Here is a 25,071-nt window from a genome sequence, read left to right on the forward strand (position 1 = left end):
CAACCTCAAACTCCTGAGCTCAAGTGATCCTCCTGTCTCAGCCTCCCAAGTAGCTGGGACTACAGGCATGCACCACCATGCCCGGCTAATTTTTTCTATATATATTTTTAGCTGTCCATATAATTTCTTTCTATTTTTAGTAGAGATGGGGTCTCGCTCTTGCTCAGGCTGGTCTCGAACTCCTGAGCTCAAACGATCCGCCCACCTTGGCCTCCCAGAGTGCTAGGATTACAGGCGTGAGCCACCGCGCCCGGCCAGAAAAAATTAATAAAACTAAGAGTTGTTTTGAAAAGATAAAATTGACAAACCTTTAGCTAGACTAAGAGAAAAAGACGTCTCAAATAAAATCAGAAAGGAAAGAGGAGACATTACAACCAACGCCACAGGAATAAAAAAGGATCGTAAAAAACAAAAGACATATGCCGACAAATTGGATAATCTACAAGAAATGGATAAATTCCTAGAAATATACAACTTACCAAGACTGAGTCATGAAGAAACAGAAAATCTGAACAGACCAATGATGAGTAAGGAGATCAAATCAGTAACTCAAAACCCCCCAACAAAGAAAAGTCCATGACCAGATGGCTTCACTGGTGAATTCTACCAAACATTTAAAGAAGAATTGATACCAATTCTCAAACTCTTGCAAAAAAGTTAAGGAGGAGGGAACATTTCCAAACTCATTTTATGAAGCCAGCATTTCCTTGAAACCAGAGCCAGACAAAGATACCACAGGAAAGGAAACTGTAGGCTAATATCCCTGAGGATCACAGACATAAAAATTCTCAACAAAATATGAGCAAACTGAATTCCACAGCACATTATGAGAAGAATACATTATGACCAAGTGGGAATTATTCCTGGGATACAAGGATGATTCAAGATGTGAAAATTAATGTAATATACCACATTAACAGAATAAAGGATAAAAATCACATGATCATATCAATAGATGCAATAAAAGCATTTGACAAAACTTAACACCCTTTTATGACTAAAAGCTCTCTATAAACTAGGTGTAGAAGAAATTTACCTGAACCATTGCTATAGTTTGGATATTTGACCCCTCCAAACCTCATGTTGAAATATGATTCCCAATGTTGGATGTGGGGCCTAATGGATCACGGGAGAGGACTGCTCATGAATGGCCTGCTGCCCTCCTCACAGTACCAAGCAGGTTCTTACTCAATTGGTTCCCATGAGAAATGGTTATTAAAAAGAGCCTGGCACCTCCCTCCTCTCTCTCTTCCTCTCCTGCCACATGGTGCTTGCTCTTGCTTGCTTTCTGCCATGAGCAGAAGCTTCCTGAGGCCCTCATCAGAAGCAGATGCTGGCGCCATGCTTCTTGTACAGCATGCAGAACCACTGGCCAAGTAAACTTCTTTTCTTTATAAATTACCCAGCCTCAGGTATCCCTTTATAGCAACACAAATGGACTAAGACAGCCGTATGTATTAAATAAAAAGCTCACAGGTAACATCATATTCAACGGTGAAAAACTGCAAGCTTTTCCCCTAAGATCAGGACCAAAGCAAGGATGCCCACTCTCGCCACTTCTAGTCAACACGGTACAGGAAGCCTTAGCCAAAGCAATTGCATTACGAAAAAGAAATAAAAAGCATCCAAATTGGAAAGGAACAAGTAAAATTATCTGTTTGCAAATGGCATAATCTTATATGTAGAAAAACCAAAAAACTGCTAGAACTAATAAACAAATTCAGTAAAGTTGCAGGATACAAAATTGATGTATAAAAATAAAATGTAGAGGAGAGAGCCAAGATGGCTAACTGGAGACACAGCTTGTCCGACCGTCCAAGCTGAAGAGTACAGGGTTGGAGTGAGAGAGTGGAGAACAATTACTGCATGGATTTGGACCACAAGAGAGGAGTCTGGGGACCCTACCAAGAGCAGCTGTGAAGGTGAGAAAGAGGAGGATGGAAAAGAGAAACCAAATCCAGGGAGACTCAGAGCCCAGCGAAAGGGGAAGGGGGGGCTTCCCTCCCCCACCCGGGTGCCGCAGGCCAGCAGAAGGACACGGGGCTCTCATCCCGCAGGGAGAGTGCCACAAGGGATCAGAGAGCAAGCATTCCTGCATCTGGACGCCTCCTCCTCCGCACCTCTTCCAATCCTAGCATCCCAGAAAGTAATTTTGGCTCAATCTGGCTTATGCCCATGGTCCCTCCCTTCCCACAGCAGGCATGAAAGCGCTCAGCACTAAGAGACTCGTCTTCCCGCAACAGCGGTGTGTTCCCAGCTGGAGCCCCTGAGACTGTAGCCACAGCCAGCAGCTCAGACACGCAGGCAGGACCCAGTGCCCCTGGACACGCGGCGCAGGAAGACCACAGCCCCTTCTCCCCCCACAGCGCTGCTAGAGGACTCGGTGCTGAGACCTGCTTTCCAGCGCCAGGGGCGCTCCGCCCAGGCCGGGAGGGCAGCCGCAGTGTGCGATCTTCCTCTGGGGGGTTCACCCTCGGGGAAGCTCAGACACGCGGCTGAACCTGGTGCCCCTGGTCGTGAGAGTGGGGTGGGGAGATGCAGGGGAGAGGTCCCAGTTCCAGGCTCGGGTGGCAAGAGAGCCCTCTCGTCCATACCCAACAGGAAGGTGTGGAGGAGCACAGAGGGGCAGGGGCTGTGACCGCCCCATCCCCGCCCCCCGCGGAGAATTGCCAGGCCGGAGAGGGCTGGCACAGCGTCAGAATTAGCATAGCACCTGGTTCCCATGGCAACTGAAGGCCTCGGGCCTGCAGGCTGAACTGGAGCAGAAGCCCCTCCCGCCACGCACTACAATGGGGAGTGCAGCTGGATCCAAGAGACTCGTGAGCCCCACGGCTTCCCCAGTGGAAGCTTGCCCCTCCCTGGCAGAGACTACGGATGGAGAGGCCTGCCGCAACCGCCTTGGGGCCCAGCGGTAGGAAAAGGGCGCGCGGTTTGAGATGCCCCTTCCCGCCAGCAGCATGCAGAGACGCACGCCAGCGGGTCAGCACGCGAACTGTGCGGTAGCCTGAGAGCCAGTCTTGGGTGGAGACGGAACCGCATACGGACCAGTCAGAGGGGACAGTGCCGTGGAGCTCCAGAGAACAGACAGGGAGGGCACAGGCCCCACCACGCAGAGAAACTGGGCCAGTGGACAGGCACAGAAAAAGGCTGGCGAGGGGCCTTAGCAAGCACACCGTTGGGCCCCTCCCATCACGGCAGCTGTCCCGGCTTGGGGAGAGAGCCCTGAATTCCGTATCAGCAGCTCCCCCTAGTGGCCAGATAGGCAACCTCTGAGCCCCAGAGGCTTAGCAAAGCCCCACACCTAGGCTCTTGCATTCCAGCCACATCTACCTTGCTCCTTCCCTCCACTTTGGCGGGGAGGGCGGGGGGAAGAGGGTCCAAGCAACCCGTGGGGAGCTACAAGGACCCTCCCAAAGCTAGGGACATTCGTATAACCTACCTGACGGACCAGAGCCTACCATGGGCACAAAAGATTACCTCGGCAGCTGGCTCTTCCTTGCAAACTACAATCAACCAAAGCAGGAACAATCCCATAGGTAAACATAGTGCCTTCCAACTCAAGCAATTAGGGAGCAGTGGATTCGTATCCACAAGTACAATCCACCAGCTCGGAGATTAAGTAAGGGGACCAAACTCACTGCACTCCATTGAAAAGAGGTGACGACAACAGGTCAGAGGTAACCCGAGAGGTTCATCAAACCTGCTAAAGACTCCAAAGGCAACTCAGGACCAGCACTCCTCTCCCCTGCACAGTCATGGATCAATCCTTGGGGACTCAGAGACAGGGCCATAAGCTAGCCCTAGCACCCCCAGCTCTCAATCAAGAGGCCAGATAAGAAGGAATCAGCAAAAGAACTCCAGAAACATGAAAAATCAGAGTGAAAGGACACCCCCAAAGAAATCAATAACTCCCACCGATGGATACAAACTTACATGAAATAGTTAAAATGATATATGAAAAATTTCAAATATGGATTGTAAGAAAGCACAATGAAATACAAGAGAAAATAGAAACCCAACGCAAAGAAACCACAAAAACAATGCAGGAAATTAATGAAAAATTCTCTAAAGAAATAGAAGTATTAAAGAAAAGCCAAACAGATTCTAGAAATGAAAAATTCATTCAAGGAATTACAAAACACAGTGGAAAGCCCTAGGAATAGGATAGATCATGAAGAAGAAAGAATCTCAGACCAGAGCTTGAAGATAATACCCGTGAGCTAAACAAATCAGTTGAAGAGAAAGAGAAATAAGAGGAACAAACAAAGCCTATAAGAAATGTGGGATTATGTAAAGAGGCCAAACATAAGAATCATAGGCAACCCTGAGGGTGAAGAAGAAAATACACAAGGATTGGACAATTTATTTGAGGGAATAATTGAGGAAAATTTCCCTAGCCTAGCTAGGAATCTAGATATACAGGTACAAGAAGCACACAGGACTTCTAGGAGATTCATCGTGAAAAGGGAATAACCACATCACATAGTCATTAGGATGGCCAAAGTAAATATGAAAAAGGCACTCCTATGAGCAATAAGGCGAAATCTATTTCCTACAAAGGAAAACCTATCAAACTAACTGCAGACTTCTCAACTGAAACCTTACAAGCCAGAAGTGACTGGGGACCCATCTTCAGTCTTCTAAAACAGAATAATGGCCAGTCTAGAATTTTGTATCCTACAAAACTAAGTTTCTTATACGAGGGAGAAATAAAGACTTTCTCAGACAAGCAATCACTGAAGGAATTTGTGAAGACCAAACCTGCCCTGCAGGAAGTACTCAGACCTGCATTATACGCTGATTAGCACAATAGACACCCACAAGTGTAAAATCATGCAAAAGCTAAAGTTCAGAGCCCCAATACCACAATGGCTCAAGAGGTAAAACAAAGCAAGAAGGGTCTACCCAACAGGATGAACACAAATCCACTGCACTTATCAATTCTTTCAATAAATGTGAATGGCTTGAACTCCCCACTGAAGAGATACTGAATGGATAAAAAAATACAAGCCAAGCATCTGCTGTCTCCAGGAAACACATCTTACTCACAAGAACTCATTCAGACTCAAGGTGAAGGGATGGAAAACAATATTCCATGGAAATGAAAACCAAAAGAAAGGTGGTGTAGCTGTTCTCATATCAAATAACATAGATTTTAAATCAACAAAAGTAAAGAAAGACAAAGATGGTCACTATACAATGGTGAAGGGAACTAGTCAACAAGAAGACTTAACTATCCTAAATATTTATGCACCTAACACAGGAGTGCCCAGATACATAAAGCAAATCCTACTTGATCTAAACAAAATAAACAGCAATGCCATAATAGCCGGGGAAGTCAACACCCCACTGTCAGAATTGGAAAGATCCTCCAAACAGAATATAAGCAAAGAAACAATGGATTTAAACAGAACTTTAGAATAAATGGGCCTAACAGATATTTACAGAACATTCTACCCCCAAAATACTGAATATATGTTCTTCTCATCAGGTTATGGAACTTTCTCTAAAATTGATCAAATCCTAGGCTACAAAACAGGTTTCAACAATTTTTAAAAAATAGAAATTATAGCATGTATTAATATTTTCTCAGACCACGGTGGAATAAAATTAGAAATCAATTCCAACAGAAATACTCATCTCTACACAGAGTCATGGAACTGAACAACCTACTGCTGAATGATTATTGGGTCAAGGAGGAGATAAAGACGGAAATCAAAAGATTCTTTGAACTAAATGATAATGGGGACACAAATTATCAACATCTGTGGGTTCTTTGAAAAGATAAACAAAATTGACAGGCCTATAGCTCGATTAACCAGAAGCAGAAAGGAAAGGACTTTAATAAACTCAGTAAGAAATGAAAAAGGAGAAATCACAACTGATATCACAGAAATATAAAACATCATCTTTGAATACTATAAAAATCTGTATGCTCATAAATTTGAAAACATGCAGGAAATGGACAAATTCTTGAAAGCACACAACCTCCATAGGCTCAAACAGGAAGAAACAGAACTCCTGAACAGACCAATATCAAGCACCAAAATTGAAGCTGCAATACAAAAATCTTCCAACAACAAAAATAGTCCTGGACCAGGTGGTTTCACACCTGAATTTTACCAAACCTACAAACCTACAAGAAGAACTGGTGCCTATACTGCAGAAATTATTCCATAACATTGAGAAGGAAGGACTCCTCCCCAACTCATTCTATGAAGCCAATATCACCTTGATACTGAAGCCAGGAAAGGACATAACAAAAAAAGAAAACTACATCCCTTATGAATAAAGAGCAAAAATTCTCAATAAAATCTTAGCAAACCAAATTCAACTGCACACTGAAAAAATAATCCACTACAACTAAGCAAGCTTCATTCCAAAGATGTAAGGATGGTTCGACATATGCAAATCTATAAATGTAATTCACCACATGAATAGAAGGAAAAACAAAGACCACATGGATCCTCTCAATAGACGCAGAAAAAGCATTTGACAAAATTCGCACCCTTTTATGATAAGAACTCTTAACAAAATAGGCATAGACATACCTCAAAATTATTAAAGCCATGTATGACAAACCCATAGCCAACATCATACTGAATGGGGAAAAACTGAAAGCATCCCCACTCAGAACTGGAACCAGACAAGGTTGCCCAGTGTCACCATTTCTGTTCAACATAGTGCTGGAAGTCCTAGCCAGAGCAATCAGGCAAGAGAAGGAAATTAAGGGTATCCAAATGCGAAAAGAAGAAGTCAAACTATCGCTCTTTCCTGATGATATGGTATCTAGAAAACCACAAAGATTGAACCAGAAGACTCCTAGAATTGATAAATAAATTCAGCAAAGTCTCAGTTACAAAATCAATGTAAACAAATCAGTAGCATGTCTATACACCAACAACAGACAAGGCAAGAATCAAATCAAAGACTCAATACCTTTCACAGTAGCAACAAAGAAAATACAATACCTAGGAATATATTTAACTAAGAAGGTGAAAGACCTCTATAGGGAGAATTATGAAACACTGAGGAAAGAAACTGTGGAGGATGTAAACAGATAGACAAACATATCATGTTCATAATGGATTAGCAGAATTAACACTGTTAAAATGTCTATATTGCCCAATGTGTTTTACAGACTCAATGCAATCCCCATTAAAATACCAACATCATTTTTCGCAGATCTAGAGAAAACAGTTCTATGCCTCACATGGAACCAGAATAGCCCCGAACAGCCAGTGCAACCTTACATAATAAGAACAATTTGGGAGGCATCAGTCTACCAGATGTCAAGCTATACTACAAGGCTACAGTAACAAAAACAGCATAGTACTGGTACAACAGAGACACAGATCTATGGATCAGAACACAGAACCCAGATACGAATCTATCCTCATACTGCCATCTGATTTTTGACAAAGCAGACAAAAACATACACTGAGGTAAAGAATCCTTATTCAATAAATGGTGCCGGGAAAATTGGATAGCCACATGTAAAAGGCTGAAACAGAATCCACACCTCTCACCACTCACAAAAATTAATTCACAATGGACAACAGACTTAAACCTAAGGCATGAAACTATAAGAATTCTAGAAGAAAATGTTTGACAAATTCTTATAGATATTGGCCCAGGAAAAGAATTTATGAAGAAGTCCCCAAAAGCAATCACTGCAACAACAAAATAAATGGGACTTCGCTAAATTAAAAAGGTTCTGCACAGCCAAGGACACAATCAATAGAACAAATAGCCTACAGAATGGGAGAAAATATTTGCATGCTCTATAGCTGCTAAAGGGCTGATAACAAGAATCTACAAAGAGCTCAAGCACATCAGCAAGAAAAACTCAAGCAACCCCATTAAAAAGTGGGCAAAGGACACGAACAGAAACTTTTCAAAAGAAGATAGACTAATGGCTAACATACACATGAAAAAATGCTGAATGTCTCTAATAATCAAGGAAATGCAAATCAAAACTTCAGTGAGCTATCACCTAACTCCATTGAGAATGGCTTTTATCAAGAAGTCCCAAAACAACAGATGCTGGCATGGATGAAGAGAGAAAGGTTCACTTATATACACTGTTGGTGGGACTGCAAACTAATATAACCTCTATGGAAAGTAGTTTGCAGATTCCTCAGAGAACTAAAAGTAGACCTACCATTTCATTCAGCAATCCCACTACTAGGTATCTACCCAATGGAAAAAAAGACATTTTATAAAGAAGACATTTGTACTATAATGTTTATAGCAGCACAATTCACAATCGCAAAGATGTAGAAACAACCCAGTGCCCATCAATACATGAGTGGATTAATAAAATGTGGTATATGTATACTATGGAGCGCTACTCAGCCATAAAAAAAAATGGCAATCTAGTATTTTTTGTAACAACCTGGGTGGAACTGGAGACCATTCTTCTTAGTGAAGTACTGCAAAAATGGAAAAATAAACACCACATGTACTCAATACTAAATTGGAACAAATCAATCGACACTTACATGCACATATGGACATAAAACTCAAGGGAAATCAAGTAGGTGGGGGGGAGGGGATGGGTAAATGCACACCTAATGGTCACAATGCACACTAACTGGGTGATGGGCACACTTATAACTTTGACTCAAACTGTACAAAAGCAAATTATGTAACCAAAACATGTATATCCCTGTAAAACTTTGAAATATAGAATAAAAATTAAAAAAAGAAAATTAACATGCAAAAAAAATTAAATGTATAAAATCAGTTGCATTTCTATATGCAAACAATTAACTATCAAAAAATGGAATTATGAAAACAATCCCATTTATAACATCAAAAATAACAAAATACTTAGGCATTAACTTAACCAAGGAGGTAAAAGACTTGTATACTAAAAACTACACAACAGTGATGTAAGAAATGAAAGAAAACACACATTAAAAAAAAAATTTCAGGTTCATGAATTGGAAGACTTAAAAATGTTAAAATTTCCATACTACCCAAAGCTATCTACAGATTCAATGCAATCTCCATGAAAATCCTAATGGCTTTTTATGTAAAAATAGAAAAAAACAATACTAAAATTCATGTAGAATCACAAAACACCCCAAGTAGACAAAGAAATCTTGAGAAAGCAGAACAAAGCTAGAGATATGACACTTCCTGATTTCAAAACATATTACAGAGATACAGTAATTAAAACAGTATGGTACCGGCATAAAGACAGATACCTGGACCAATGGAACAGAATAGAGCGCCCAGAAATTAATCCACACATATATAGTTAACTGATCTTTGACAAGCGTACCAAAAATACACAATGGAGAAAGGACAGTCTCTTCAACAAATAGTGTTGGGAAACTGCATATCCACATACAAAAGAATGAAATTGGATCCTTATCTTACACTATACATAAAATTAACTCAAAATGGATTAAGGACATAAAAATAAGACTTGAAACTACTAAAACAAAAAATAGGAGAAAAGCTTCTTGACAATCATTGGTCTTGGCAATGATTTCTTAGATATCACATCAAAAGCATGTGCAACAAAGCCAAAATAGAAGAGTGGGCCTACATGAAACTAAAGAGCTTCTGCATAGCAAAGGAAAGAACCGACAGAATAAAAATGCAACCTGTGGAATGGGAGAAAATATGTGCAAGTCACATACAGGCATATCCTGTTTTACTGCACTTTGCTTTACTGCCCTTCACAGATACTGCGTTTTTTACAAATTGGAGGTCTGTAGCAACTTTGTGTCGAGCAAATATATTGGTGCCATCTTTCCAACAGCATGTGCTCATTTGGTGTCTCTGTGTCACATTTTGGTAATTCTTGTAATATTTCAAACTTTTTCATTATTATTCTATCTGTTATGATGATCTGGGATCAATGATGTTTGATGTTATAATCTTTGATTGTAATTGTTTTGGGTGTCATGAACTGTGCCCATGTAAGATGGTAAACTTAATCCATAAATGTGCGTGTTCTGACCGCTCCACTGACCAGCTGTTCCCCAATCTCTCTCCCTTTCCTTTGGCCACCCTAATTTCCTGAGATACAACAATATTGAAATTAGGCCAATTAATAATCCTACATATGGCCTCTACGTTTTCAAGTGAAAGAGTCTCTCACTTTAAATCAAAAGCTAGAAATGATTAAGCTTAATGAGAAAGACCTGACAAAAGCTGAGATCGGCCAAAAACTAGGCTTCTTGTGCCACACAGTTAGGCAAGTTGCAAATGCAAAAGGAAAGTTCTTAACAGAAATTAAAAATGCTACTCAAGTGAAAACATGAATGATAAAGCGAAACAACCTCATTACTGGCATGCAGGAAGTTTGAGTCGTCTGGACAGAAGATCAAACCAGCCACATCATTCCCTTAGGCCAAAGCCTAATCCAGAGCAAGGCCCTAAACTCTCTTCAACTCTATGAAGGCTGAGAGAGGTGAGGGAGCTGCAGAAGAAAAGTTTGCAGCTAACAGAGGTTGGTTCATGAAGTTTAAGGAAAGAATCTGTCTCCATAGCATAGAAGGGCAAGGTGAAGCAGCAAGTGCTGAGGCAGAAGCTGCAGCACGTTATCCAGAAGATCACTGACGAAGGTGGCTGCACCAAACGACAGATTTTCAGTGTAGATGAAACAGGCTTCTATTGGAAGAAGATGCCATCTAGGATTTTCACAGCTAGAGAGGAGAAGTCAATGCCTGGCTTCAAAGCTTCCAAGGGCAGGCTGACTGTCTTGTTAGGGGCCAATGCAACTGGTGACTTTAAGATGAAGTCAATGCTCATTTTCCATTCCAAAAATCCTAGGGTCCTTAAGAATTATGCTAAATCTATTTTATCTGTGCTCTGTAAATGGAAAAACAAAGCCTGGAGGACAGCACATCTGTTTATGGCATGGCTTACTGGATATTTTAAGCCTGAGCTCACTGTTGAGAGCTACTGCCAGAAAAAAAGATCCCTTTCAAAATGTTACTACTCACTGACAATGCACCTATTCACCCAAGAGCTCTAATAGAGATATACGAGGAAATTAATGTTGTTTTCATGCCTGTCAACACAATATCCATGCTGCAGTCCATGGATCAAGAAGTAAATTTGACTTTCAAGTCTTATTATTTAAGAAATATATTTCATAAGGCTACAGTTGCCATAGATAGTGATTCCTCTGATGGATCTGGGCAAAGTCAACTGGAAACATTTTGGAAAGGATTCACCATTCCAAATGCCATTAAGCACATTCACGATTTATGGGAAGAGGTTACAATAACATTAACAAGAGTTTGAAATAAGTTGATTCCAACCCTCATAAATGACTTTGAGGAGTTCAAAGTTCAGTGGAGGAAGTATTAATAACTGCAGATGTGGTGGAAATGGCAGGAGAGCGAGAATTAAAAGTGGAGCTTGAAGATGTGACTGAATTGCTGCAATCTTAGGATAAAACCTGAAGCATGAAAAGTTGTTTCTAAGGATGAACAAAGAAAGTGATTTCTTGAGATGGAACTTACTCCTGGTGAAGATGCTGTGAACACTGTTGAAATGACAACAAAGGATTTAGAATATTCCATAAACTTAGTTGATAAAGCAGCAGCAGAGTTTAAAAGGATAGACTGTAATTTTGAAAGAAGTGCTACTGTAGGTCAAATGCTATCAAACAGTATTGCATGCTACAGACAAATCTTTCATGAAAGCAAGAGTCAATCCATGAGGTGAATGTCATTGTTATCTTATTTTATCAGATTGCCACAGCCAGCCCAACTTTCAGCAACCACCACGCTTATCAGTCAGCAGCCACCAACATTGAGGCAAGACTTCTACCAGAAAAAAGATTACAACTTGCTGAAGGCTCAGGTGATCATTAGCATTTTTAGCAATAATGTATTTTTAAATTAAAGTATAAACATTGTTTTCTTTAGACATAATGCTATTGTACACTTAAGACTACAGCATAGTGTAAACATAACTTTTACATGCACTGGGAAACCAAAAAAATTTGTGTGATTCACTTTATTGTGATATTCACTTTATTGTTTTGTTCTGTAACTGAACCTGCAATATCTCTAGAATATGTCTGTATCTGATAAGGGATTAATCTCCAAACTCTATAAGAAACTCCTACAATTCAATAGCAAAAAACAAATAATCCAATTAAAATGGGCAAAATATTTAAGTAGACATACAAATGTCCAACAGGTATTATGAAAAGATACTCAACATTATTAAACATCAGGGAAATGCAAAACCACAATGAGACATCACCGTGCACCTGTTAGGATGGCTATTATGAAAAAACAAAAAATAGCAAGTATTGGTGAGGATGGGGAGATATTGGCACCCTTGTATGCTGCTGGTAGGAATGTGAAATGGTGCAGCTGCTATGGAAAACAGTGTGGAGGTTCCTCAAAAAATTCCAAATAGAACCAACATATGATCCAGCCATCCCACTTCTGGGTATATACTCAAAAGAATTGAAATCAGGCTCTCAAAAGCGATATCTATACTCCCATGTTCACTGCAGCACTATTCACAATAGCCAAGACATGGAAGCAACCTAAATGTCCACTGAAAGATGAATGGGTGGAAAAATGTGGTACATACGTACAATGGAATATTATTCAGCATTAATTCAGAAGAGAATCCTGCCATATGTGACAACACAGATGAACCTGCAAGACATCGTGCTAAGTGAAATAAGCCAGTCACAGAAGAAGCACTGCCCGACTCCATTTCCACAGTGTGTCTATGACAGGCAAACTCACAGAAGCAGAGGGGAGAATGGTGGTCTCTAGGGTGGGGGAGGGGAAGGGCGAGTTGTATTCAGCAGATACAAAGTTTCACATATGTAAGATGATTAAGCTCTAGAGATCTGCTGCACAACACTGTGCCCATGGATAAAAGCACTGCACTGTACACTTAAAAATTCGTTAGATCTCATATCAAGTGTTCTTACCACAATAAAATAATAAAACAGAACAAAGGGGCAGGAGGAAACTTTTGGAGGTGGTGGATCTGTTTAACACCTTTCTTGGGGTGACAGTTTCTCAGGTGTGTACATATGTCGAAACTAAGCACATGCATACTTCATGTGCAGTTTTCTGTACATCTACTAATCATATCATGAAAAAGCTATTAAAATTTTTTAAAATTTTGATAATGATTTCACCTTTACCCCCTTTAACAATTTTACAGGAAAGAGTAAAATGTTCCATGTAAGAGCAAGCTTTGATAAGGAGAAACTAAGAGAAAATAATGATATTCAGGAAGAAAAGAGACAAAAATGCAGGAGGTGGAGTCCAAAGACTCCACAGCAGGCTGGGCGTGGTGGCTCATGCCTGTAATCCTAGCGCTCTGGGAGGCCGAGGCAGGAGGATTGCTTGAGCTCAGCAGTTCAAGACCAGCCTGAGCAAGAGTGAGACCCCGTCTCTACTAAAAATAGAATGAAATTAGCTGCACAACTAAAAATATATATAGAAAAAATTAGGCAGGGATGGTGGTGCATGCCTGTAGTCCCAGCTACTCGGGAGGCTGAGGCAGTAGGATCACTTGAGCCCAGGAGTTGGAGGTTGCTGTGAGCTAGGCTGACGCCATGGCACTCTAGCCCGGGCAACAGAGCGAGACTCTGTCTCAAAACAAAAAAAAAAAAAAAGAAAGAAAGACTCCATAGCAGGCCACATGGCTGGTTCTGGAAACTGGCGAGGCGGCTAGTAAGTGGCCAGACAGCTGGAGCTCCTCTGGCTGGTCTCCCCCCGCACCTGTGGGTTAGCAGGAGGTACGACATATCAAAGCGGGGGCTGCCCACCGTTACTGCTCACTGACCATCCCACGGCAAGGCCCATGCCTCACTGTCCCCACACTCTGCCCTGAGAGCCTGGGCCATAAGCAGTGCCTTGAACCTCTGCTGAGCATCAGGTCATAGTGGGGCCACAGCAAAGGCCCACTGGAAAGCCTGCTCTGGAAGCCAGGGCTACAGTCATGGCAGGGAGAGGAAAACTGTTCCTGGCATTCCCAGCTGCAATTCCAAATACACCATCTGATCCAGGCTGTGATTCATGCGTGACCCACGGCGTGACCCCTGGGTTTAGGGTGTGACCCACTGTGTGATCAGGGATGATGCGGGCATGTCCCACAGTGTGCCCCTGCCTGGCACTCACTGTGGGACCCAGGGTGTTCAGGCTCCACTGAGAACACCACTGCTGCTGCTCTTGCCGTGCCGGTTGAATGCTAGGATTTCAAGATTCCTCTAGAAACCCATCCTCTATCTTCCTAAATGAACATTTGGCTATAGTTGGCACTTAGGATCACTTATGGGAATTCAGGTGAAGGGAGAGACTGGAGCTGGACACCGTGGGCAGCACTAAGGCGCCTTCCTCTGACCCGCAAGCCTGAGTGCACCTGCTCCCTTCACTCGGCCCTCTCCGCCCGCCCACAGGCAACAAGGGCAACACAGCGGGACAGCTCCCGTGCTCTGCGCTGTGCTGGCGCCCATCGACCCCGCCCTCCCACGCTCCGTGCTCATTACTGCACCCAACCCAGACAGGGAGAGCACTACTTCTGAGAAAGCACCATTAGACCAGAAGACGGAAATGGACCTGCATATTGAATAACCATCCTCCATTTAGGCACAGCAAAGCATATTGGATCAGCTAAGTCTCCACGCACTTCAGTTCCATGCAGCACTTATCAAATAGCTGATGTTCAGTATGTGTTACATTAAAAAATAATTGTAAGATAAAGTACCAGTTAAAATAATTTCAGATAGGAAGAATTATGTAACTGCCCCTTACTGGCACTGGAAGGAAAGAAAGACACTAAATGGCTGTTTATCCCATTGCATTTTACTGGTTCTTTTCAGCACATTGAATTTCTTTGTAAAATGAAAACTTATAAAAACAAAAAACAGTTTTCTAAATTTCCTAAAGAAGAGGGACACCCTCTCATATGTCACATTAGTCACCTAGAGCATATCCAAACTAGACTTTGAACAAAACGGACTTAAAGGAGACGCAGAATTTCGATGCCACTGTGGACAATGTGCTGTTTTGTTCTTCATTTGCTCCAAGTGGAACCTTAACATCCTGCTTTCTAATAAATCCCTCAAAACAGCAGGGGTTTATCAAATGTGTCAACTTTAAAAACAAATATATTCTACAAAATTGTTTCTTTTTAGTGGCAGGGTTCTTGGAAGATGCCAATATCCTCCCCACAGGCTCCTGTGTCCTGGCTCTCCTTGTCCCAGCGGCCGCTCCCTCCCCATCCTCCGTGTCTGCGAGAGGCTGCTTTGCTGCACTGACTGGCTTACGCCTTTGTCTCCCGCGCAAGGCCATGAGCTCTAAGGATACTCTGCAGACTGCCACTTGCACAGGGCCTGGCACACGGTGGATGTGCTGCTCAGCGTCTACAGCTGCTCCCGAATAAACAAATGGAAAGCCCGTAACACAGCACTGACATCCTTCTCAAGATACAAGTTGTTCTAGGAATTAAAGAGTTGATTGATCTGCGGCGTATACTCATTCTTTGGGATGTGCTGGCTTTGGCCTTGTTCTTGGCTTCCTTACCAGGAGAGGTGTGGGCTTGTGGTTTGTCTACACTGACCTCTGGGGGTGACTGGGGAGGAGGAGGCTGGAGCACTCTGGGATCAGCACCTACTTTCCCATTCCCTCCCCTCCTCCCTTGGGCCAGCCCTGCCTGCTGCGTCCTGCTCCCCTATTTACTTGCTCTGCCAGTGAGCTTTGTGTCTACAGACTCCTGCAGCCGGCCTACTTCCCGTGCCCTCTTTCCCAGAGGATGAGACATAGTATGGGTCTAGGTATACGTGTGCTGCGTGATTCTCACTCTGACCTGTGCTTCTCCTATGCCTCCCAGCCAGGAGACTGGAAATCACACTCTCCAGATGCTCCTAGAAGTGCCTGCAGAACGCAATTGCTTCTCTGCAGTGACGTTCAAGGTTCCATGCTGTGGCTTAGCATTTACCCACCTTCCTCACAGCGATTCCCTTCCACCTTGTAATAGAAACAAGCATTAATTTAGAACTTACTGTCAAAAAAAAAAAAAAGTTCTACACATGACTGTACAGGGAAGAATATCTGATTCTGGATTAGTTATCCAGCCCCTCCACTTAAATGTTATAAAACACTTAAGCACAACTAAAAAAAAGCCCATTTTAATCAAAACTTTTAAAAAAATTTTGCGTTCTTATAACAGTAGTTAAAAAAGTGTTCATTGCTTTAAATGTGGACAGTTTTTCTGGTCAAATAAGAGCTCCTAAATTTCACAATGAATAGATTTCTTTAAAAAACATGGATAAACTTTTAATTTTCTTGTTCATGCTGATTTATAGACAATCTCCAATCTCCCATGCTGGTGCAATTTATAAAATGCAGCTTCTAATATTGATTTGTGAAGCACTCTGACGGCTGGCGATAAAAGGAGCAGTCTCCTTCCCATCTGATACCACTACACGCGGTTGCTCACACTTTCTTCATCCTCGCGAGCCATCGGCTCCAGTGGGTAAACACTCTCCAAGCCACTGCTACATCCTGGGAGCTACCGGTACAGAAGGCTTCTCTCAGCTGCTCCCTGATGAACAGAAAACCAGCTGCCAGGTGCGAACTCAGGTTCACAACTGCTCTGCTAACAGCTAACACCCAGGGTCAAGAGCGGCAGTATGCATTTACGTGCAAACATCAAAGCAGTCAAGTTCCTGGCTCCCCTGTACTTCCCCACTAATAAAACACCCCAAGAAAGGGGGGTGCCTGTCAAATTACTGAGAGATTTCTATGTGAATCCTTGTAATAATATTATTGACCCATACTGTTGCCAATTATCTTAGAGCATACACAGATTGCTATTTTTCTTTCAGATTCTTGTCATTTCTCTTCGACTGCACTATGAATTTTTCTAGGACTGAGAATGTGTGTGCCCTCTACCTCATGGTACTTCCGGTTACCCAGGGGAGCACCTGGCACATAACAGACCCTTCAAGAAATAGAAATGTTCGTGCTTGGCGAGTAATATAAGGGATTCCATGAACAAAGTGACCTTTCCCTTGTAACTCAAGGTATGGACACAATCACTCCTCATTTTCCTGTTATGCCAAAACATCCTCTTCCCAAGCTTCTCCTGGGAGAATTTCACTTCCTCGGAATGAAAACTCACTTTTTAACTATAGGAAAAACATACCCAGTGAAGGTTAACCCAAAGCATAGTGGTGCAATCCTGCATCTTCCCTGCGTCGCTTCTGCTAGGATTCGAGAGAAGTGGATCTGCCTGGTCCGCATTCTTCCTTTGTCCTCTGCACTTCCCCAGAGCAGCAGATGGAGTCGCAGCAGGAAGGGCTGCAGAGAATTGTCTAACTGTTGAGGCATTTGGTGCCCTAACTTCCCTAACACCGTCTTCAGGGGCAGCAGGCGGAACCCCCAGTAACAGCAGCAGGTAGTCATCTTCCATTCCCGATTCCTGGTGACCCGCAGTCGCCCGGTGGCCTGGGGGGACGGTGCGAGTGCTGCTCTCCGTCTCCAGGGAGGTGCTGGCACTTCAGCCATGCACGTTTAGAGGCCTTCTTTGTTGAGAATAATTTACCGCCCCCCAGAACTGCAGTTGGAAAGGCCGTTAAGTGATACTTTCTTATTCAGAAACCGCAGCTCGGTAATGGGCCACTGTGTTTCCTGCCGTGGTCAGCCTGCCGGGCGTGTGGGCCTGACGCTTGTGGCCCCGAGACAGGCTCACTGCAGTGTGTCCTTTCCTTCCCCACCGGCTCCTCCTCTCCGGGTCCTAATTCAAGGACGACATCTTTCACCTACCTCTTTTCCTAATAAGAGATTTTTTTTAAATGGACTATTTTTAGAGTGGTTTTAGGTTCACAGCAAAATTGAGCGGAAGGTCCAGAGAGTTTCCACATACGCCCTGCCCCACCCGCGCCCAGCCTGGCCCCGTGGCACCCCCCACGGACGGTGCATTTGGGGCAGGCAATACACCTGCACTGACACATCATCGCCACGGAGCCCACGTGCCGTCAGGGTCACTCTTGCTGTGGTACGTGCTGCGGGTTTGGACAAAGGTACCGTGACATGTACCCACAGTGCCATACAGAGGGGTTCCCTGCCCTGAAGGCCTGTGTGCTCCACCTGTCCATCCCAGCAAGGGGATTCCGGAACAACAGGGGACAGTTTTCACTCGGCCCCTAAACACAATTAAAAGCATTGCTTCAGCTGACAGGACCTAATTTTCCTGTTTTACAGTAAAAGAGTTGGTTTACCACCAAATAGATATTCAGTGTTAATAAATCTAAGACACTAAGTAAATTATTCTGGGTGCTGTGAGGTAAGGAATAATCATTTATGGTTCTTCGCTTATGCTTATCTGTTTATGACACGCAGTGGGGTTTAGAAATCTCCTGATTGTCGCTTGCAGTGTCAGGAGCTGATTTCAGGCCCCAGGAGTTAGTTTTTATCTCTGAAAATGCTTATATTTGGAAACTTTTCATAGACTACTGAATAAGCTAGAGACTTTACTAGATCCCTGTCTCAGTTCAACTGAAAACTCTGCTTGCCACTCTAGAATTTCACTCTACATTACACATTAGCCTGACAGTGTCGACAGGAAAGTCACTTGTGGTAGAGGACTATGGTTGGGCCAGAGAACTCATGGCCAGTGTCAAAACAAAGACATTGCTTTGTTATCAGGGACCCACGTGAGCACAGAGATTGGACGATTCCTCACCCACCCCCTTCCTCTTCACGCCCAGCAGTAACCATTGTTCCAGTCTCATCTGTGGCCCCCCCAAGCCGTTGCCCGGGTGGTGCACGGTGAGCAGAGCAGGCCCAGCTCTTCTGTCCTCCAGCAGCCACGTCCTCCCAAGAGCAGGCGCCCTCCCCGCCTCAGTGTCCTCCCGTCCTTTCCGATCTCCAGCCTCCTGCACCCACCTGTCCTCGAACCTGAAAACCCAGTGGATTTCTTTTCAGGCCTTGTCATCCTTGAACTCCTGCTGACTCCTCCCTCCGTCCCAAGACACTGCTCCACCGCTGTCTGTCATCCTTCACACTCTTCCTCCTCCACCCCCTTCCGAAAAGCTGCCGTTCCATCTTCTGTCCTGGGCCCCTTCCCTTCTCCCTCTGCGCGTCCTCCCTGGGTGGCGTGTCCCCCGGGGCCAGTGGGCTGATGGTGCTGGATGGCACGACTGTGTCCCCTGGGCATACTCCCAGAGCTCCAGACCCACAACCAATGCCCGGCTACTTCCCAGACTCGGCTCCCAGGCTGCCCCAGAACTCTGAGTCTCAACACAGTCAAAATGGACCTCACCCTGCTCTTCCTCCAGCTGCCTCTCCTCTGAAATTCCTCATCGCAGAGAATGTCACCACCATTTTACTTCAGGGTTCGGCAAGACTTCTCCCCCGGCCCATTCTTCCTTTCCTCCATCTCCTCAGTTACCAGGTCCTCGAGATTGCACTTGGCCCACACCCATAGCCGCGCCTGCCCCTTCCTCTTCCTCGTTCCCCCACGCCTGCGTTCCCCTCCTCACATCTCTTGCTTGTGCCCGAGGGCAGGCCACGGGGGCTTGACTCCTGCCCGCCACAGAGGGCTGTGCGCCTGCAGAGGGTGAGCTTTGTGCGGATGTGCAACCTCGATACGTAAATTTACGTAAGTCACTTCAGTTAATTTCACTTAATCCTCTCAGTAAGCCCATGGCATTAGGGTTATCACTGGGGCGGGCGCCGAAGCTCATGCAGCCAGAGAACGGGGTGCTCGGACAGACTCCAGTGCCGCGTTATTGACCATCACGCTCCTTCTGCAGCTTAGAGTGAGTCGTAGGAGACCCCCGAAGTTTGAGAGAAGTATTCATAAAACGGGCACATATTCCAGTGACACACCTACCCACCGGCAGTTGACACGCAGCGGGGGTCTGTTTCCAGGCCCCGTACTGATTGTCCACATAAACACGAAAGGGTTTACAAGTCAAAGAGGGCATTTTTGACACAGTGCTCTCAACTTCCCATGTTTTGACAGGTCAAAGAACAAGATAAATTCCTGGGATGAAAGTAGGCTTCATGTAAGCAATGACAGCAAATTATAGTTAATATAGTTTATACAACAGTTTACAATGCTTTATACAATATAAAAATTTTGACTAAAATGCAACCACCTTACTGCATTCTCTTCCAAGGCTACGGGGATGTGTTATGCTTTTGTGAGATTAGAAAAGTTAAGGAACAGCCAGAGTCTTGGGATTCTACTGATATTAAAAGCCATGGTGTCACAGGAGGCTGTGGCGATAAACGAAGACAGGAAAATGACAAGGATGCGCTCAAGTTACTGCCCAATTCAAAAACTGCTGTCTTTTCTTGGTCACTGTTTGCTTCACTTTTTTTTACCCTAGAGTGGAGAACATTCCTTTTTTTTTTTTTTTTTTTGGTGACTGTACCACATACTTCCTCTTAGAGCAACTAAAGGCACAGATTAAGGTCATGCCAGCATTCTGGTACAAAAGAAAACCAGCAAATGTCCCAAAGATACCACTTCCTTCCTGAAAGATGTATTCCTGACAGAGAAATACCAAACACTGAGGAGGTAACAGGAAATATCAACAATTGAATAAAGGAAGAACACATGAATTCTATCCATGGGTGACCATTTTAAATTTGAGTAACAATCTGGAAAAGGAATATTATCAAAGGAATGTTAGGTGGGACATGATGGCCCTTCTCTAACAGGAATGTGGTGAACAGGGCATTTCCATCAGAGTCAATGAAAGAGGCAGAGGAAAAATCAGTGGCATCTACTCCATGACAACTCCATGAACTCAGCAGCAGAAAAACCCGCTTGGAGAATGGTGAACACAACTTTGTTCGCTGTATGTGTCCAGGCACTGAATATTTTGACCCCATATCCAGTCAATGATGCTTTTCATTGGTGCAGACTCAGGGCTGCTGCCAACGCAGCCCAGGGCACAGGCTGCAGAATGGTCTGTGTGGCCTAGGGTAGATGCCAGAATCAGTGGCCCATGGACTCCGATCAGTCACAATCTGCTTTATTAACTTGAGCTAATGCTTAAAAATAAGTAGGTTTCAGATGAAAATTGCCATTTCTACCTCATTCTAGAAGTCCAGAAGACCTGGCAACATTGGGCCTGTGTTCTCAGAGGCAACAATGGGATGAGCTGTCCCTTTTAGAAGGGGCACGCACTCTCTGCCTTACCCCTCATGGACTGATGCCCCCCCCATTCTTATGTTGAAGCCCTAATTCTCCAGTGTGACTGTATTTGGACATAGGGTCTTTAAGGAGATAATTAAAGTAAAGAGGTCCCAGGGTGTGTCCTAATCCACGGGGTCTGGGTCCTTGTAACAAGAGGAAGAGACAGCAGATCTCTCTCTCTCTCTCTCTCTCTCCTGTGTACACATAGAGGAGAGGCCATGTGAGGATACTGCAAGAAGGTGGCCACCTGCAAGCCAGGAAGAGAGCCCTCACCAGAAACCAACCCTGCTGACACCTTTATCCTGCACTTCCAGCCTCCAGAATTATGAGAAAGTAAACGTCTGTTTTTTAAGCCATCCAGCCTGCAGTATTGTGGTATGGGAGAAAGCCGACTAACATATAGCTCATGCTTGGGATGCCAGAGTCATTGGAGAATCCCTCTCCTTGCCTTCCTTCCACTTCCAGTCTTCTGACCCCTTCCCCAAGCCCACACCCTCCCCACTCCTACTACATGCTCTATCTTGGACCCCACGATCACTTGCCTGGATTGCTTCCTTCTAACTGGAACTTCCATCTTTTCTCCGTTTCATGCCTGTACCTCCTTAAAACCCAGCCATGGCACCTGAATGATGCTCCATCTAAAAATTAAAGTGGGACCATATCACTCTCACCTTTAAGTTCTTACTGTGATAGTGGCCCCCAGATTCTTGTGCTGTTGCTCTAGAATCATATGGGGTGCTACGTCCTGTGCAGGAAAGAAAGCTTTGTCATCAGGACTGACCCAATGGGGGAGTCAGAGCACATCAAGGCACTATGGAGTAATGGAGACTGTAACACAGTGCACAAACAGAATTCACGGGAACACAGGAGTTAGACATTTATTCCCACTGGAGGACGCTGGCAAAGTTTCCTAGGGAACTAGCCTCAAACTAGCAGGCACAGAGTAAGGAAGGACACTGGAGGGAGTGTCCCTTCCCTGAATATGAATCATCTGTCCCCAAATGCCAGGCTTTCAGTGCACATTTCCAGCACAAATAAATGAATGGAGTTAGTGAGCAAAAATAAATGGCTATCAAACACAGTGGCAGCAGAAGCAAGCATCTGAGGATGTTATTAATGGTCAGTACGTCATACTTATGATTCAAAAAATTTCTGGCTAAATCCATTCTAAATCTTAACGAAACCAAGAACCTTTCTGTGCATAACTCAAATCTACACAAAATCTGATAAACAATGTCAGCCCAAAATTCAACAGCACGTGTTTTAGTATTGATAGTGTTGGATGGAGGATACAGTACACTCTCCCTGCCAAGTGTGAGTCATTTGATTCAGTGTCACTTCAGATACGATGCTGATACATAAGCTCTATGAGGCTACGAGATAATCTCTAAAGAGTACAGTCATTCAAAATGTATTACAAGAAGTTGACTCTTTAGAGCTTACCATTCCATTCTTTAGAACTTATCTCCACTTCTCTTTCACAGATTCATAGTTTATTAATTTTTTATTATATATCAAGCATTTTCTGCTTCACATATCCTTTTGTTGTTTTTGAAGCTACATTCAACTGTACAATCGCACTAACACATATTGTCACAATTCTAGACCTTATTTGTCTTATCCTTCTTTGTTGTTTTTTGAGACCACAATTCTTCCCTTTTTGAATTATTTTAATCAGATGTATGTTTAAAAGGTTGGCTAGAGTAATTTCTAATTAATTTATTTCCAGAAAAATATGTGGGTAGGGGACTATTTTGAGCACCTTACAGATCCCGAAGATTTACCTTAACCTCACATACCAGCAATGGTTTAACTATGTGTGAAGTTCTAAAATCATAATTCTGTATCCTCAGACCTCTGGAAACATCTGCTCCACCACATTCTAGAAGTCAGTACTGCAGAGGAGACTCTGTTGCTGGTCAGTCCTCTTCCCTTTTGAGGTAACCTGCATATTTACTTATTTTTTGTTCTTTGTTTCTCCCTCCATATTGCCCTTTGCTTTAGAATTCAGATATTTCACCAGAATACAGCAGCTAGCTTTATGTTGTTTTGATTATTCATTCTTGCAGTGGGTGAGCCTTGTCAAACTCGGTATCTGTTGTTCTCTAGATCATAAGTCGTATTCACTTATACACAGGCATCTTTCTCAAGTCACAGAATAGCTCCTTTCCCCGCGCACAGCAGAGCACAGACCTGAACAATTATTCTTACTCATATGTCCCAGCGTTGGAATCAGAAGCCCACATCATCTTCATATTATTTTGCCTTAAAATTTAAAAGGCAACAAGTAGCATCAAGAATTAATGATTTTTCTTCTTTCATTCCATATCAGCGTGCATAGAAAAGTGTTTTCTGTTTGTTAATTCGTAGAGGCACATTTAATACTTGCTAAAGCTAAGCTGTGAGGAAATACTACTAGTAGAACAAGTAGCTAACTCTTGCCCACTCTCTCGGACGCAGCTGGCGCAGGGAACAGCTCCGGGGCCTGCCACTGTTGTGCTGCTGGTTCCGAACAGGAGCAAACATTCCGACAGCACCGGGGTTTCAAACTTCTACAGCAAGAGACAGGTAGGTGCCCTGTCCTCAGCGGCTGAGTGATTTCTCAAAGGGCAACAACCCACACCTACAGACAGCTCAGCTGTTATACTGAGACCGGAATAAAAGCTTTGTGGTCAAGCTTTTGTGTTCCTAAAACGAACACGGCACGACCGCTACGGTGGCAGGAAATGAGGCTTGGGCAGACGTCCCCGTGGACTACATGCTGCGTGACACCCGTCAAGCCGCGGGGAACTTCCCAGCGAGGCTCATTAATCGGCGGTAAGTGAGCGACCCGCCACAATCGCAAGGTGGGCACGGGCGAGACCACGAGTTGTGCGTTCTCAGCTAACTCACCGAAGTCACCACTGCCAGGACAAGCCATTCGACCGAGTTTAACGACCGGACTCAGTATCTGGGACCGAGTTTAGAGCCCCCCGCCGCGCCCCCACCCTCGACCTACCCAGCAGCAGCAGCCGGTGCGTCCGCTGCAGGTCGCGCTTCTGCTCGCGCAGCGCGCGGTCGATGCCGCGGCTGACCTTCCTCGCCTCCCGCGCGGCCTCCCGCTCCTCGGCGCGCGACTGCTCCGGGCGCCGCCGCTTCTCCTGCGGGTCCGCTCGCGGCCGGGCGCGCGCCAGGGTCCCGCCGCCCCAAGGGAGCGGAGTCCCGGCCGGGGCCGGGGCCGGGGCCGGGGCCGGGGCGGGCGGCGCGTCCTGCTCCGGCGGCTCCGAGGCGGCGCAGGGCGCGTCCTCCGGGCCGCCGAAAAGCAGCGGCCGCAGGCTGTAGCACAGACCCATGTGGGCGCGGTGCTGCGCGGGGCCGGGGCGCGGGCGGCCTGGTCCCCGCGCCTGGCTCAGGCCGGCGCCCCCGCGGAGCGGCGGGAGGGGGTCGCGCTCGGACCCTGCGCGGCGCTGTGGGCCGCCGGCTGCGGGGCGGGGCCGCGGCGGGCGCGGGCCCAGGACCACCGCCCCTCACTGCCCTCGAGGGCCATTGTGCATTTCTGCTCGGCGCAGGGGGCGGTAGCCCCGGCGGCTGGAGATCATCTGATAACGCCAAGAACCGGCCGAGCCCACCGGTCTCCGCGAACCCGGCCCGGGTTACGGTAAATGCCGCCGGCGGACCAGCCCTCGCTACCGTAAGTACCGCCGCCTGCGCTAGTGTGCGCTACCGTAAATACTGCCTCCCCCGGCCGGTCCCCGCTACCGTAAATACTGCCGCGCAGGCGACTCTCTGCTACCGTAAATACCGCCGACCGAGCCTGGCGCGCAACTGCGGACAGTGCCGCAGTGGCGGGGCTGTCTCTACCTGGAGCTGCTGTTGGGGCAGTTAGGAAACCACTGCGGGCCGGGCGCGGTGGCTCACGCC

General features: G+C 45.0%; 1 protein-coding gene across 1 annotated transcript in view; it reads right to left on the reverse strand.

Annotated features, from left to right (window-relative positions):
- Positions 1 to 24,503, reverse strand: part of GNAL (G protein subunit alpha L) — a 148,546-nt gene extending 124,043 nt beyond the window's left edge. The window contains exon 1 of the mRNA XM_069468570.1: positions 24,170 to 24,503. Within this exon, the coding sequence (XP_069324671.1) occupies positions 24,170 to 24,503 (334 nt within the window). The remainder of the gene's footprint in view (positions 1 to 24,169) is intronic.
- Positions 24,504 to 25,071: the final 568 nt, after the last annotated feature.

Source organism: Eulemur rufifrons, chromosome 5, assembly GCF_041146395.1.
Source record: "Eulemur rufifrons isolate Redbay chromosome 5, OSU_ERuf_1, whole genome shotgun sequence".
Lineage (NCBI taxonomy): Eukaryota > Metazoa > Chordata > Mammalia > Primates > Lemuridae > Eulemur > Eulemur rufifrons.